At 47.7% G+C, this 16,511-nt stretch overlaps 1 protein-coding gene across 1 annotated transcript in view; it reads right to left on the bottom strand.

Annotated features, from left to right (window-relative positions):
* The window catches only part of LOC147106637 (kielin/chordin-like protein), a 79,672-nt gene that overhangs the window by 36,754 nt on the left and 26,407 nt on the right, over positions 1–16,511 (bottom strand). Inside the window, exons 12-13 of the mRNA XM_086008496.1 lie at positions 12,623–12,766; positions 4,974–5,139 (exon numbers count right to left, since the gene is read on the bottom strand). Of these exons, the coding sequence (XP_085864622.1) occupies positions 4,974–5,139; positions 12,623–12,766 (310 nt within the window). The remainder of the gene's footprint in view (positions 1–4,973; positions 5,140–12,622; positions 12,767–16,511) is intronic.

Below are 16,511 nucleotides of genomic sequence, written 5' to 3' on the forward strand. Positions count from 1 at the left end.
CTAACCCACGACCTCAACAGAACTAACCCACGACCTCAACAGAACTAACCCACATCCCAACAGAACTAACCCACGACCTCAACAGAACTAACCCACGACCTCAACAGAACTAACCCACATCCCAACAGAACTAACCCACGACCTCAACAGAACCAGAACCCATGACCTCAACTAGAACTAACCCACAACCTCAACAGAACTAACCCACGACCTCAACAGAACTAACCCACGACCTCAACAGAACTAACCCACATCCCAACAGAACTAACCCACGACCTCAACAGAACTAACCCACATCCCAACAGAACTAACCCACGGCCTCAACAGAACTAACCCACGACCTCAAGTAGAATTAACCCATGACCCCAACAGAACTAACCCACGACCTCAACAGAACTAATCCACGACCTCAACAGAACTAATCCAGGACCTGAACAGAACTAATCCACGACCCCAACAGAACTAACCCACGACCCCAACAGAACTAACCCACGACCTCAACTAGAACTAACCCACGACCTCAACAGAACTAACGCACGACCTCAACAGAACTAACCCACGACCTCCACTAGAATTAACCCACGACCTTAACTAAAACTAATCCATGACCTCAACAGAACTAACCCACAACCAAAACAGAACTAATCCACGACCTCAACAGAACTAACCCACGACTTCAACTAGAACTAACCCACGACCTCAACAGAACTAACCCATGACCTCAACAGAACTAACCTACTAGAAACACAGAAACATAGAAGATAGGAGCAGGAGTAGGCCATTCGGCCACTCGAGCCTGCTCCACCATTCAATGCGATCATGGCTGATCATTCAAATTCAGTACCCAGTGATATGCCTATCAATTAGTCCAATAAAAGGCGACGAGTTAAGAACGTAACTGAAGGTTTTTATTGGCTAAATAACAGAGCCCACCCTCGTGGGTGATCCGATCCAACAGGGAGGAATACTAGCCAGTCAGCTACCTTTATACCTGGGCAGGTAATGGGCGGAGTCGGAGGTGGTCAGCCCAGGTATAACAGTGCGACAAGAGGCGACCTCGTGTAGTGATGTGACAGTGAGAACAGTGAGAACAATATACAGTGATAACTATAACAGTGGTTTACCACACCCAGTCCCTGCTTTCTCCCCATACACCTTGATCCCTTTAGCCTTGAGAAATATATCCAACTCCTTCTTGAATATATTTAATGAATTGGCCTCTACTACCTTCTGTGGTAGAGAATTCCACAGGTCCACCACTCTCTGGGTGAAGAAATTCCTCCTCATTTCTGTCCTAAATGGCCTACCCCTTATACTTAGACTGTGACCCCTGGTTCTGGACTCCCCGACCATCGGGAACATCCTTCCAGCATCTAGTCTGTCTAGTCCTGTTAGAATTTTATAAGTTTCGATGAGATCCCCTCTCATTCTTCTAAACTCCAGCGAGTACAAGCCCAATCGATCCAATCTCTCCTCATACGTCATTCCTGCCATCGCAGGTATCAGCCTGGTGAATCTTCGCTGAACTCCTTCCATGGCAAGAACATCCTTCCTCAGATAAAGCGACCAAAACTGCACACAATACTCAAGATGTGGTCTCACCAAGGCCCTGTACAACTGCAGCAAGACATCCTTGTTCCTGTACTCAAACCCTCTCGCTACGAAGGCCAACATACCATTTGCCTTTTTAACCGCCTGCTGCACCTGCATGCTTACCTTCAGCGACTGGTGCACAAGGACACCCAGGTCTCGTTGCACTTCCCCTTCTCCCAATCTATTGCCATTCAGATAATAATCTGCCTTCCTGTTTTTGCTACCAAAGTGGATAACCTCACATTTATCCACGTTATTTTGCATCTGCCATGCTTTTGTCCAATCACCCAACCTGTCCAAATCATCCTGGAGTTTCTCGGCATCCTCCTCACAGCACACATGCCGACCCAGCTTTGTGTCATCTGCAAATTTGGAGATATTACCTCTAGTTCCCTTGTCTAGATCATTAATATATATTGTGAATAGCTGGGGTCCAAGGACCGATCCCTGCGGTACCCCACTAGTCACTGCCTGCCACTCGGAAAAAGACCCGTTTATTCCAACTCTTTGCTTTCTGTCTGTCAACCAGTTCTTTATCCAAGTTACAGGAAACTTTCGTTTAACTGGAGGTTAAATGTCCGGAAAGCTCTATCTACCGGCAAAATTCAGGAGCCGTTTCCTATAAGATTTTTTTACTTCTCGTTGCTTTTTTTTTCCAGTCAGGCTCTGCAAGGTCCAGCTAAAGCTGTTGCTTAGCTACAGAGACGCTTTTAAGCTGCGGCCGACTGTTTTGAAGCTGTTGCTAAGCAACAGGGTTTGTTGATTTACACGGAGCTCAAAAGCTCCGTATGTTTTAACATTAGCGCTGGTTTCTACGGCAGTTTTGATAGACACGCTAATCTCTTATGCGGGACCTTATCAAAAGCCTTCTGAAAGTCCAAATACACCACATCCACTGGTTCTCCCTTATCTATTTTACCAGTTACATCCTCAAAAATTCCAGTAGATTAGTCAAGCACGATTTACCCTTTGTAAATCCATGTTGACTTTGTCCGATCCTGTCACTGTTTTCCAAGTGCTCTGCTGTTACATCTTTTATAATGGACTCTAGCATTTTCCCCACTACCGATGTCAGGCTTACCGGTCTGTAATTCCCCGTTTTCCCTCTACCACCTTTTTTGAACAGTGGGTAACATTCGCTACCCTCCAATCCATGGGTACTGTTCCAGATTCCATCGAATGTTGGAAGATGATCAGCAATGCATCTACTATTTCTAGGGCCACTTCCTTAAGTACCCTAGGATGTAGATTATCAGGCCCTGGGGATTTATCGGCCTTCAATCCCATCAATTTCCTTAACACCATTTCCCTACAAATACTGATTTCTTTCAGTTCCTCCCTTTCATCAGACCCTATGTTCCCCGACATCTCTGGGAGGTTATTTGTGTCCTCCTTTGTGAAGACAGAACCAAAATATATATTTAATTGGTCCGCCATTTCTTTGTTCCCCTGATTCTGACTGCAAGGGACCTACGCTTGACTTCACCAATCTTTTTCTCTTCACATATCTATAAAAGCTTTTACAGTCAGTTTTTATGTTCCCTGCAAGCTTACTCTCATATTCTATTTTCCCCTTCTTAATTAATCCCTTTGTCCTCCTTTGTTGAATCCTAAACTGCTCCCAATCCTCAGGTTTACTGCTTTTTCTGGCCAATTTATATGTCCTCTCCTTGGATCTTCTGCTATCCCTAATTTCCCTTGTTAGCCACGGTTGAGTCACTACCTCAACAGAACTAACCCACGACCTCAACTAGATCTAACCCACGACCTCAACTAGAACTAACCCACGACCTCAACTAGAACTAATCCACGACCTCAATTAGAACTAATCCACGACCTCAACTAGAACTAACCCACGACCTCAACTAGAACTAATCCACGACCTCAACTAGAACTAATCCACGACCTCAACTAGAACTAATCCACGACCTCAACAGAAATAATCCACGACCTCAACAGAACAAACCCACGACCCCAACAGAACTAATCCACGACCTCAACAGAACTAATCCATGACCTCAACCAGAACTAACCCACGACCTCAACTAGAACTAATCCACGACCTCAACTAGAACTAATCCACGACCTCAACTAGAACTAACCCACGACCTCAACTAGAACTAATCCACGACCTCAACTAGAACTAATCCACGACCTCAACAGAAATAATCCACGACCTCAACAGAACAAACCCACGACCCCAACAGAACTAATCCACGACCTCAACAGAACTAATCCACGACCTCAACTAGAACTAATCCACGACCTCAACTAGAACTAATCCACGACCTCAACAGAAATAATCCACGACCTCAACAGAACAAACCCACGACCCCAACAGAACTAATCCACGACCCCAACTAGAACTAACCCACGACCTCAACTAGAACTAACCCATGACCTCAACAGAACTAACCCATGACAATTAACCAGACTCCACATCCCAACAGAACCAAAACAGCACACCAAGAGAATTAGATCATCACCTCATCAGAACCAGACCAGTACTCAAACAGAATCAGGCCAGCCGCCAAACATATGTAGTCCAGCACCCTACTGAACCACTCGAACATCCGAAATAACCAAAACGGCAACCATCAGAAGCAGACCAGCATCCCAACAGAACCAGAGCAGAACCCCATCAGAAGCAGACCAGCATCCCAACAGAACCAGAGCAGAACCCCATCAGAAGCAGACCAACACTCCAGCAGTACCAGAGCAGAACCCCATCAGAAGCAGACCAACACTCCAGCAGTACCAGAGCAGAACCCCATCAGAAGCAGACCAACACTCCAGCAGAACCAGAGCAGAACCCCATCAGAAGCAGACCAACACTCCAGCAGAACCAGAGCAGAACCCCATCAGAAGCAGACCAACACTCCAGCAGAACCAGAGCAGAACCCCATCAGAAGCAGACCAGCATCCCAACAGAACCAGAGCAGAACCCCATCAGAAGCAGACCAGCATCCCAACAGAACCAGAGCAGAACCCCATCAGAAGCAGACCAGTATCCCAACAGAACCAGAGCAGAACCCCATCAGAAGCAGACCAGCATCCCAACAGAACCAGAGCAGAACCCCATCAGAAGCAGACCAACACTCCAGCAGAACCAGAGCAGAACCCCATCAGAAGCAGACCAACACTCCAGCAGAACCAGAGCAGAACCCCATCAGAAGCAGACCAGTATCCCAACAGAACCAGAGCAGAACCCCATCAGAAGCAGATCAACACTCCAGCAGTACCAGAGCAGAACCCCATCAGAAGCAGACCAACACTCCAGCAGTACCCAAGTACAATGAGAACACTGCTCATTTAAATGCTGCCTTCTTAAATCTTCAACATTTGGACGGATCAGTTTGATGTATTTCGCGCAGACTTACTTGGTTTGGTATTTGGTACGCAGCTCATGCAGCACTCTCCGTCGGGCTGGGACAAGACGTACTGTGCCGGGCAGGAGCTGGGAGTAGAGCAGGGTTTGGATTGACATTCTACAGTTCCATTGTTACAATGACAGAGATCACAGCCATCCAGCCACTGGGACTGAGCCTGTCACAAACAGAGCAGAGAGAGAGAGTGCATCACTGAACAGCAGCACCGAGAGTGTAATAAACCCAGCAGTAGCTCAGCACCAAGGGCCCAGCAGCTGAAAGACCCAAGGCCCATGGACCTCGGAGATAGGGGCTCACACACCTAGGATCCTAACAGATAGGGAATCATACACCCAAGACAGCAGACCAAACAAATAGCTTATATACCCAGATCAAGGGGACCCTCTAACAGGATGTCTCCCACCATAGCTGAGTGCTGCTTTTAACAGCCTAGCTCAGAACTGTTTACTTATATTGGTTGTACATATTTCTCCTCTAATTTTCCTTTTGAACATTTTCTCTTCTATGGAAGGCACTGACTCATGTTGGAGAACGGATCCACAGGCACCATGCATCTGGCACTCTGCATCTAACCCATACTGAACCTGACCTGGGAGTGCTTGATGGGCAGTGTAGAGGGAGCTTTACTCTGCACCTAGCTTGTCTTGTAGGTGACTGGGGAGTACTTGATAGGCTGTATAGAGAGGCTTTACTCTGCAGCAGACCTGCACTGTAGGTGACTGGGGAGTAATTAGTCCCAGCAGGACCACCACAGCTGAACCAGAAGACGCAGCCAGGCAGTTAACAGGGTATGTCCTGTCCACAAGAAGCAGGACAAATCCAACCCGGTCAATTACCGCCTCATCAGTCTACTCTCAATCATTAGCAAAATGATGGAAGGTGTCATCGACAGTGCTATCAAGTGGCACTTACTCACCAATAACCTGCTCACTGATGCCCAGTTTGGGTTCCGCCAAGACCACTCGGCTCCCGACCTCATTATAGCCTTGATCCAAACATGGACAAAGGAGCTGAATTCCAGAGGTGAGGTGAGAGTGACTGCCCTTGACATCAAGGCAGCATTTGACCGAGTCTGGCATCAAGGAGCCCTAGTAAAACTGAAGTCAATGGGAATCAGGGGGAAAACACTCCACTGGCTGGAGTCATACCTAGCAGAAAGGAAGATGGTTGCGGTGGCATCACAGCCCCAGGACAATGCTGCAGGAGTTCCTCAGGGCAGTGTCCTCGGCCCAACCATCTTCAGCTGCTTCATCAATGACCTTCCCTCCAAAATAAGGTCAGAAATGGGGATGTTCGTTGATGACTGCACAGTGTTCAGCGCCATTCGCAACTCCACAGATAATGAAGCAGTCCATGCCCGCATGCAACAAGACCTGGACAACGTTCAGGCTTGGGCGGATAGGTGGCAGGTAACATTCGGGCCACAGAAGTGCCAGGCAATGGCTATCTCCAACAAGCAAGAGTCTAACCACCTCCCCTTGACATTCAATGGCATTACCATCGCCGAAACCCCCACTATCAACATCCTGGGGGTCACCATTAACCAGAAACTTAACTGGACCAGCCACATAAATACAGTGGCAACAAAAGCAGGTCAGAGGCTAGGTATTCTGTGGCGAGTGTCTCACCTCCTGACTCCCCAAAGCCTTTCCACTATCTACTAGGCACAAGTAAGGAAAGTGATGGAATACTCTCCACTTGCCTGGATGAGTGCTGCTCCAACAACACTCAAGAAGCTCGACACTGTTACGTCCGTGAATAATTGAGACACGGACAGCAGGAGTGAACAAAGTAAGTCTTTACTGGTGGAAATCAATAGTGAAACTAAAAACACAGAGGCTCAATAGCGCCTTCTATACAGGGGTGGTCACTGCCGGTACTGCAGTCTGAGACCAGTTATTCTCTTAAAGGTACATACACAACAATTCCTCCCCTTTTAGATAAACAGTACATAACATTCATTTAACAACTAAATGATAACTAGTTACAATCACAATTACTGTTGCTAGATACATTGGTTAAGTTTAAGCAATTATAAGTTCAGTCTTTGAGGAGGCTTCCTGATTCTGTCTGGATAACGCCTCTTTGGGGTATCAGGTTCTTCTGGCAATGTTGAGTCGGGATCAATGTCGTTGTGTGGTTCATCTGCTTCCAATATTACCGGTTCTGCAGTAGCTGCAATTGGAACGTCGATTTCATTACCAGGTGTATCAGATCGTGGTGTGGAGTTGACGTTTTCCCGTGACTCTAGAATCTGGTCAGCATGGCGTCTTACAATACTCTCCCCAACGTCCACGGTATACATGAGAGGTCCTTGTCGTGTACAAATCGTTCCTGGCTGCCATTTCTCCGTGCGGTAGTCCCGGGCCAAAACTGGTTGACCTATCTTAAAACTCCTGGTCGGCCTTTCACTCATATTCTGAAACTGCCTGTTCTCCACATCTCTTCGGACGTTTGGCTTAACCAAATCCAAGCGGCATCGTAGTCTTCGATTGAAGAACATCATGGCTGGAGTTTGGTTGGTAACCGCATGTGTCGCATTCCGGTAGGCAAACAAGAAGTTGTCCACCTTGTGTTGTAGGGGTATATCTTCATTACACATTGCCTTGATAGCCTTCTTGAATGTTTGGACAAACCTCTCGGCCAATCCATTAGTGGCTGGATGATATGGGGCAGATGTGTAATGCTTAACACCATTGTTCTTTAAGAACCTCCGGAACTCTTCAGACACAAACTGTGGTCCATTCTCAGAGCAAATCTGTTCAGGCAGCCCATTCCTGGCGAATATGGTTTGTAAAACTGTGATAGTTTTTTCCGTGGTGGTTGAGGACATTTTTATTACCTCTGGCCACTTTGAATGTGCATCCACCGCAATTAAAAACATCGAGTCCATGAAGGGACCAGCAAAATCTATGTGCACCCTTTGCCATGGAGACGAGGGCCACGCCCATGGATGCAGAGGAGCTAGTGGTGGGGCGTTTTGGACCTTCTGGCATCCTGCACAGCTCTTGGTCATCTCTTCGATTTCTCTATCAATTCCCGGCCACCACACAAACGCTCTGGCTAAGTTCTTCATTTTTACCCCACCCAGATGACCCTCAAGAAGCTCATTGAGCACTCTATCCGTCAACTTAGGTGGAATTACTACTCTGGATCCACACATCAAGGTTCCTCTGCACACTGACAGCTGTTCTCTTCTCGGCGAGAATGCTGGCAGCAGTGGTTCGCCATGTGCTGGCCATCCCTTCACCGTTAAATCATAGACCCGTGATAGTGTCGGGTCATTCCGTGTTTCCTTTTCTATGTTTGCATTCGTCACAGGGAGACATTCGACTATGGTCGAGTGGAATAACTCCATTGGATCCACTGCAAGGTCTTCTTCTTCCACCGTCGGCAACGGTAGACGTGACAATCAATCAGCATTTCCATACTGTTTAGTTCCTTTGTACTCGATGTCATATTGGTGTGCCCCGAGGAAAAGGGACCATCTCTGCAGCCGTTGTGCTGTCATTATCGGTACGCCCTTCTGAGGGTTGAAAATGGAGACAAGAGGTTGATGATCGGTTAGTAGAGTAAATTTTTGACCGTGCAGGTAGTGATTGAACTTCTTCACCCCCCACACTAGGCCGAGGGCCTCTCTGTCAATCTGGGCGTAGTTACGCTCGGCAGAAGTTAACGAGCGTGACGCAAAAGCTATCGGCCTCTCTAAACCATCAAGGAATTTATGTGACAGTACCGCCCCAATGCCGTAGGGAGACGCATCACACGCCAGCCTGATTGGCAGTGCTGGGTTGTAGTGAGCCAATACTTCCCTTGAAGTGATTAAATCCTTAATCTTCTGAAAAGCACGCTTACAATCATCGCTCCATTTCCATGCTACCCCCGTTCGTAGCAGGGCGTTCAGTGGGTGCAGAATTGTCGACAAATTCGGCAAAAACTTATGATAGTAATTCACCAATCCGAGGAATGACCTCAGTTGCGACACATTTTCAGGCGCTGGGGCCTTAACAACCGCTTCAATTTTGTCAGGGGACTTATGTAACCCCTCTTCATCAATCACGTGGCCACAATACGATATCTGTTTCTTAAAAAATTCGCACTTGGGGCGGTTGGCTCGCAGCCCATGTTCCCGTAGTCTAGTGAGCACCTGTTCTAGGTTGTTAAGGTGTTCACTGTCATCTTCACCTGTTACAAGGATGTCGTCCAAGTAACACTGAGTCCCCGGAATCCCTTGCAGAACTTGTTCCATCGCTCTTTGCCATATCGCCGGGGCCGATGCTACTCCGAATACCAATCGATGATACTGGTAAAGACCTTTGTGAGTGTTTATCGTGAGATACTTCCTAGAGGACTCTTCAACCTCCATCTGCAAATATGCTTGTGCTAGGTCAATTTTTGTAAAACACTTCCCTCCAGACAGTGAGGCGAATATGTCTTCTATCCTTGGAAGAGGATATTGTACTGTGTGAAGGATCGGGTTCACCGTCACCTTGAAATCCCCACAGATGCGAATCTTCCTTGGCTCCCCGGACTTATTGCTTAACGTTTTCTTCATGACAGGAACGATGGGTGTCGCCCACTCGCTCCAGTCGACCTTAGACAACACGCCCGCCTTCTCCAGATTCTCCAGCTCTGCCTCGACGGCTGGGCGAATTGCATATGGTACCGGTCTTGCTTTGAAAAACTTGGGAACTGCATTCTCTTCTATTTTTATTGAGGCGGTTACGCCTTTAAGCGTGCCCAGTTCTTGTTGAAATACCTCTTTGGCGTTAGCTAAGATTGTTGACAATCGTCCAGAAGTGACGTCTTCATCTTTTTTACCGTCCACCGTCATTGCATGAATGGAGTGCCAATCTAAGTTTATCTTCCTGATCCATTCCCGTCCCAATAACGGTGGTCCACCATTTGGCAGTACGTAGAGATACAATTTCCGTATTTTCTTGCCGCTGTATTCGACAGGCACCCTTATTTTTCCTCTGGGTTATACTTTTTGCCCCGTATACGTCGTCAAGATGATGGATGTCTCTCTCAAGGGTATGTGTGAAAATAGCCGCTCGTAGTCTCGTCGATTCATGACGGTTAGCGCTGATCCTGTATCCAATTCCATTTTAACTTGGGACCCTGCTATCGTGAGGGTGACCCAAATGGTTCGGTGATCCTCTTTTGCGATTACATTGTGAAGTTTGAGACAGCTTAGTCTCCTGTTCCCGGATTCACTATCGCTCATCTGGTCTTCGAAACTACTGTCCGTCACCTTTTGTACTTTCTTGTGCGGTTCCTTAGTAGCCTTTTTGTTGTCGCTGGTCTTCTTCCCAGACCTGCAAACTCGTGCAATGTGTCCCATCTTCCCGCATTGCCTGCATATTTTGTCTTTGGACCAGCAGTCCTTCTGGTCATGGTTAGTTCTGCCGCAGCGATAACATTTTGCAAATCCCCGTGTCATTTCGTGGGTGCCGTATTCCTGTGCTTTTTGTTGAATTTCTGCAGCTCCCCTGGCTGCTGCTTCATACGATACTGCCACGCTGAAAGCCTTATCTAGCGTCAGCTCTTTCTCTGAGAGTAACTTCTTCTGTGTTCCTTCACTCAGGAGTCCACAGACAAATTTGTCCCGTAGGGTATCTGCCAGTCCTGCTCCGAACTGGCAGTGCTTTGATAGCTTGCGTAGTTCCATAAGATACTCAGCATTGCTCTCATCTTTGTGCTGAGTTCTCCTGTGGAATTTAAATCTTTCTGCTATCAACAGCGGTGCAGGGTTTAAGTGTTCCTGTAGGACAGCAACAATTTCGTTAAAACTCTTCGCCTTTGGTTTGGCTGAAGTAATCAGGTCCCGCAATAGGCCGTACGTTCTAGCGCCCATTAAGTTTAGCAATATCGATGCCTTTTTCCGCTCCGCTATTCTGTTTGCCTCGAAATATACCTCGACTCTTTCCACATACGTGGTCCAGTCCTCTATTGTATTATCAAAAGCAGTGATACAGCCAGTCTTCGGCATCTTGCAAATCTAAAATGGCGCCTCCCGTGCTTTGCCTTCTTCCCCGATTTAACAAAATGGCGCCTCCCGCGCTTTGCCTTCTTCGTCGCTGTTGTTAGCGCTGCTTTCCACAGTTTCTTGCGCGTTTAATATTTATTTTTTTCTTCTTTTATTATTTTCCCGTCGTGGAGCGGACCCTCTGGGACACTTCCCTCCCTCTTCTTAGGTCCGAACGCTGCCCGACTCCGAAGCACCGGCCGCGCCCTGTGTGCTCCACCCTCTCTCTCTCTCTTTGCTTCCCGACTCGCTGCCCGGCCCCGTTGAAAAGCCACCCGATCGAGCTTCAGCCTGCCGCAGCCCAGGAAGGATCAGTGCACTACCTGCCACCAGCCCGATTAGCTGGGAAACCACAGACCGAGGAACCAAGCCTGGCTCTGGACAGTCTCTCCTGCAAGTTTCCAATCCGATGATTTGGAGGGCGGTTGCCCATGGTCGACGCCCGTTTCTCGAGTTTCTTTGGATTTTATTTATTTATTTTTTTCTTTCTTCTGGCTTCGACCTTCAATAACGTCGTCTGAGGTGCTGCCGAGTTGCAGGTAAGTTCGTTTCTTACTCGTCGCCAGTGTTACGTCCGTTAATAATTGAGACACGGACAGCAGGAGTGAACAAAGTAAGTCTTTACTGGTGGAAGTCAATAGTGAAACTAAAAACACAGAGGCTCAATAGCGCCTTTTATACAGGGGTGGTCACTGCCGGTACTGCAGTCTGAGACCAGTTATTCTCTTAAAGGTACATACACAACAGACACTATCCAGGACAAAGCAACCCGCTTGATTGGCACCTCATCCACCACCTTAAACATTCACTCCCTCCACCATTGGCATACCGTGGCTGCAGTGTGCACCATCTACAAGATGCACTGCAGCACCTCCCAAACCCGTGACCTCTTCCACCTAGAAGGACAAGGGCAGCAGGCGCATGGGAACACCACCACCTCCAAGTTCCCCTCCAAGTCACACACCATCCTGACTTAGAAGTATATTGCCGATCCGTCATCATCGCTGGGTCTAAATCCTGGAACTCCCTACCTAACAGCACTGTGGGAGTACCATCACCACACGGACTGCAGCGGTTCAAGAAGGCAGCTCACCACCACCTTCCCAAGGGCAACTAGGGATGGGCAATAAATGCTGGCATTGGCAGCGACGCCCACATCCCATAAACAAATTTAAAAAAAAGTAACCTGGGATCCTGGTCGGCCTACGAAAGAACGTAAGTTGCGGGATGCAATGGAATGAAAGGATGCCACTACAAGGCCCTCTCTCACCACTGGGGGAACCCAGGATGATCACTGCCACTTCCCAGGGTCCACTGCCATCTTTCCCATGGTGAAAGACCAGCAATGATCTAATGCAATGGCAGAACAGGCTCAAGGGCTGAATGGCCTGCTCCTGTGTGACATGAGGGAATTCTCACCAGGGAGCCGGACATTGTCCCCATCCGCCACTCGGGAGTGGGCCTCACTGCTGGCATTTTCTGCCATTCTCCACCGCGACTGTGAGGGAGAATCGTGGCCATCGACTGCAATGAACGGTAAACATGACAAACGAAGGAGACATTTTTTGAAATTGCTTTCTCACATCTCTTGGGAAAGGTCAGCTAACCTCACCTCATGTACTTGATCCTGGTGCACACACGGGTGTGAGTCAACACATACTGGGCAGCACTGGCCCTCGGGGCTCTCCTGCTGCATTAAGCTGCACAGCAGGGACGGGCACTGCTCCTTCTGTGACTTGCACATAACCGTGCCTTTCTGCAAATATAAAACACAATAGTTGGAACAAAAATCATTTTTTTACTAGGCTTATTTAATTACAACCATCAAAATATCACAGTCCAGAGGAAATAACAGCATTGCTGCAGTGCCTACTTCCTGCCATTAGATGGGAGTGTAACATTAGAAACTCCACCTTCCACCAGTGCTGTATCTCTAACCAGTGGTGTCCACTGATTCTCGAGTTCTGATGAAGGATTGTGGCAGAAACGTTAGCTGCTCACTTCTCTCCACAAATGCTGAGTGCTGCTAGCATTTTCTGTTTTTGTTTCAGATTTCCAGCATCTACATTATTTTGCTGTTTGTTTGGTGATCCCTGATTCTCAGCTGACTCATTATTTACCTCCGCCCATCTGCCGCTGAAACCTTCATTCGCGCCTTTGTCACCTCCTGACTCAATTATTCCAATGCTCTTTGGTCTGGCCTCTCATCCTGCACCTTCCAGAAACTTATACTCATCCAAGGCTCCGCTGCATGTAACCTATCCCGCACTAAGTCCCACTCACCCTTCCTTGGTGACCAACATTAGCTATCAGTCCCCCAAACCCTCACATTTTAAACTTTTAAGCTAGCGTTTAAATCTTTCCATGTCTTATCCCTCCTTATCTCTGTAACTTCCACCTGCCCTACAACCCTCTTCTCTCACTCAAAACTCCCCGCTCATCCCACTGGCCTCGTGTGTCCCCCACTCCCTTTGATTTACCGTTGGCAGCCATGCCTTCCGCTGCCTCGGCCCCATACTCTGGAATTCACTTCCTAAAACTCTCTCTACATCCATCTCTTCTAACGCCCTCCTTAAAGGCCACCCTGTGGCCTCTCAACCTCCCGTTCAGCATCCATTTTTCCTGGTGCTTCTTGAAGCGCCTTGGGATGTTCTTCTATATTATAGGTGCTATATAAATGCCACTAGTTGTTTTTGCTGTGTATGACGCAACACCCTATTCTTTCTATCTATTAATTCCCCTGTTGACAAAGTGGTGTCAACATATCAACAAAAGCCCAACACAAATTACCCAGCCAGTTAACAAGAGTGCAGTAATCAAACCCCAGATAAACCTGTACCTGATGTGATTATATCAGTGGGTAAATGTATTCAGTACTACCAATGTGGTACTGAGCCGTACAAGTTCTAGTTTTAATCCCAAAACTGTGCTGAGTTTCCTAGTTGCCAACCATCCACTTTTTGCAGACATCAGCTCCCAGGACCCGTTTGCACGGTTTATGTTTGTCTGAAGTCAGCCACAGGCCTCGTGTGTGATCATAAACTCGGAGTCTAACCCCAGTCTCACTCTCGCCCTTGACTCCCTCAAACTCACGTGACAAAAAAAAGGCCCTGCATAGGAGGTCAGAGCCTGATTTCAAACCCTCCTGTTGCAAACCAGCTCTGAATTGGTCTGGATGTGTTTCCAGACACGGTTCTGTCTGCAACTCAATAAAAAAAGCGCAATGAACCCAATCACTAATGGCAGCCCCAAAACCCACAGTTCCCACTGTTTCAGAATTCGCGCTATCTGCCATGCTGATTGCCCAGTGAGACCGCGCATGTACCCAGGGCATCACTGTATCCTGGGAACTATCCACCCCTGATATTTGTTGTGAAAATCTGAAAGACAATATGCTCCCACAACCCAGTCTAGGAATCAACAGTTACTGTAGGGTAAGGGACCTTGTCTGGAGAAGGATATTGTTTTAATAGTTTTGGGGTCCTGCTGGACACACACTGATCCAGAGGCCTCTGGGTGTTTATAAAGCCTTTTCCCATCTTTTTTCCCAGTAGTTTCATTAATTGCTAACCTCTTCTATTTGCTTTGAACTCTCCACCCAGCACCTTCTCCACTGGCCTACAGAGTGTATTGAGTGATACACAAATGTTCTCCTGTGTGCGCGGAATGTTCTGGGTAAGACTGATCACCACTGAAAGTTGGCAACCGGCTGCTTTTTGTGTGGATGTTAACTTCTTCAGCCCCTGGTCGCACTGCTCGTACGGAAAAGAGCTGATCCGGAGCCGGGTGGTCTTCTCCCATAATCCACTCAATACGCAGGCACAGAAGAGGTTAGTTGTAGTGGATTATGGGACCACCTCACTGGCCCCAGATCAATGCATTCGCAGCCCCCACACAGAGAAATTTGGGACAGTTGACAATTACAGGAAACTTCGCAATATCCGGCACCGACGGAACCGGCGTGATGCCGATCTATGAAAACTTCCGGACAGACCAGCGCTAATGTTGAAGGATACGGAGGTTTTCATCTCCGTATCTGACAACAAACACTGTTGCTTAGCAACAGCTTGTAAACAGTCGGCCTGTACCTTGGAAGCATCTCTGTAGCTTAGCAACAGCTTCAGAGAGGCTTTCCAGAGACTGACTGTTTAAAAAAATGCTAGGAGAAGAAAAAAAAACTAACAAAACGGCTGCTGATTTCTGCCGTTAGATCGAGGTTTCCGGCCATATAACCTCCGGATAAACCAAAGTTTCCTGTATGTAGTTTAGGCTATCAACAACGATCGACCTTACCCATAATCAATTGTGGAATATTATCCCACAGCACTAACAAAAATCAAGAAACCCAATGTAGTAAGAAGAGATTTATTCAGTTGCCTTGTTCAAAGGCTTTTATTCAGGGCCGCTTTTTGGTTGTAAATCGTTTACTGAATTGTCAGCTTTTCTGAGTTTAGTAGGCCGACATGTCCGGAGTGTGACCGGAGACAGCAGTTGAAATGTGCTTTATTGGAAAGCCTGTGTGTGGGCATTGGTGCGGACAGCACTGAGCTTGGCTATCATGGTCAAACAGCCCATCAACAGCTACTGTCCACAATAAAAGAATGGACTGTTGGCTGAGGTACCAGAGGGCGGATGGTGAATGTACCCCAGCAATAGTCAGCACCTTCAGGAGAATATATGAGAAAATTGGCCAAGAAGAAAATAAATACTTGAATATCAGCACCCTGTTCTGCTCACAATCCCTGTAATATTTGGGTCTTTTACTATTCTGCCTCGGAGGCATTTTGGTTTAATTTATTTTATGTTGCTGCTGTAAGGTCAGGTTCAGTTCAGTTTACAAAGAGTTAACTCCTAGACTCCTAGACATTGTCATTAAACCTGCTGACAAGGGTGGTGCTGTTGTTGTTTGGCGAACCGACCTCTGCCTAGCGGAAGCTGAACGCCAACTCTCCGGCAACTCCTCCTACCTCCACCTGGACCATGACCCCACTACCGAACATCAAGCCACCGTTTTCAAGACTGTCACTGACCTCATCTCCACTGGAGATCTTCCCCCCACGGCCGCCAACCTCATAGTTCCCCAACCCCACACAGCCCGCTTCTACCTCCTTCCCAACATCCACAAACAGGACAGCCCTGGTAGACCCATCGTTTCAGTCTGTTCTTGCCCCACGGAACTTAGCTCTTCCTATCTCGACTCTTTTTTCTCCCCTTGTCCAGTCTCTTCCCACCTACATCCGCGACTCTTCCGACGCCCTCCACCACTTTAACAGTTTCTAGTTTCCCGGCCCCAACCGCCTCCTTTTCACTATGGACGTACAATCCCTCTACACCTCCATCCCCCATCAGGATGGCCTGAGGGTGCTCCGCTTCTTCCTTGAACAGAGGCCCGACCAGTCCCCATCCACCACCACCCTCCTCCGCCTGGCTGAACCTGTTCTCACGTTGAACAACTTCTCCTTTGACTCCACTCATTTCCTCCAAATCAAAGGTGTTGCCAT

Source organism: Somniosus microcephalus, chromosome 15 (genome assembly GCF_052327205.1).
Source record: "Somniosus microcephalus isolate GS21.2 chromosome 15, FLI_Smic_1.0, whole genome shotgun sequence".
In the NCBI taxonomy this organism is placed as follows: Eukaryota; Metazoa; Chordata; class Chondrichthyes; order Squaliformes; family Somniosidae; genus Somniosus; species Somniosus microcephalus.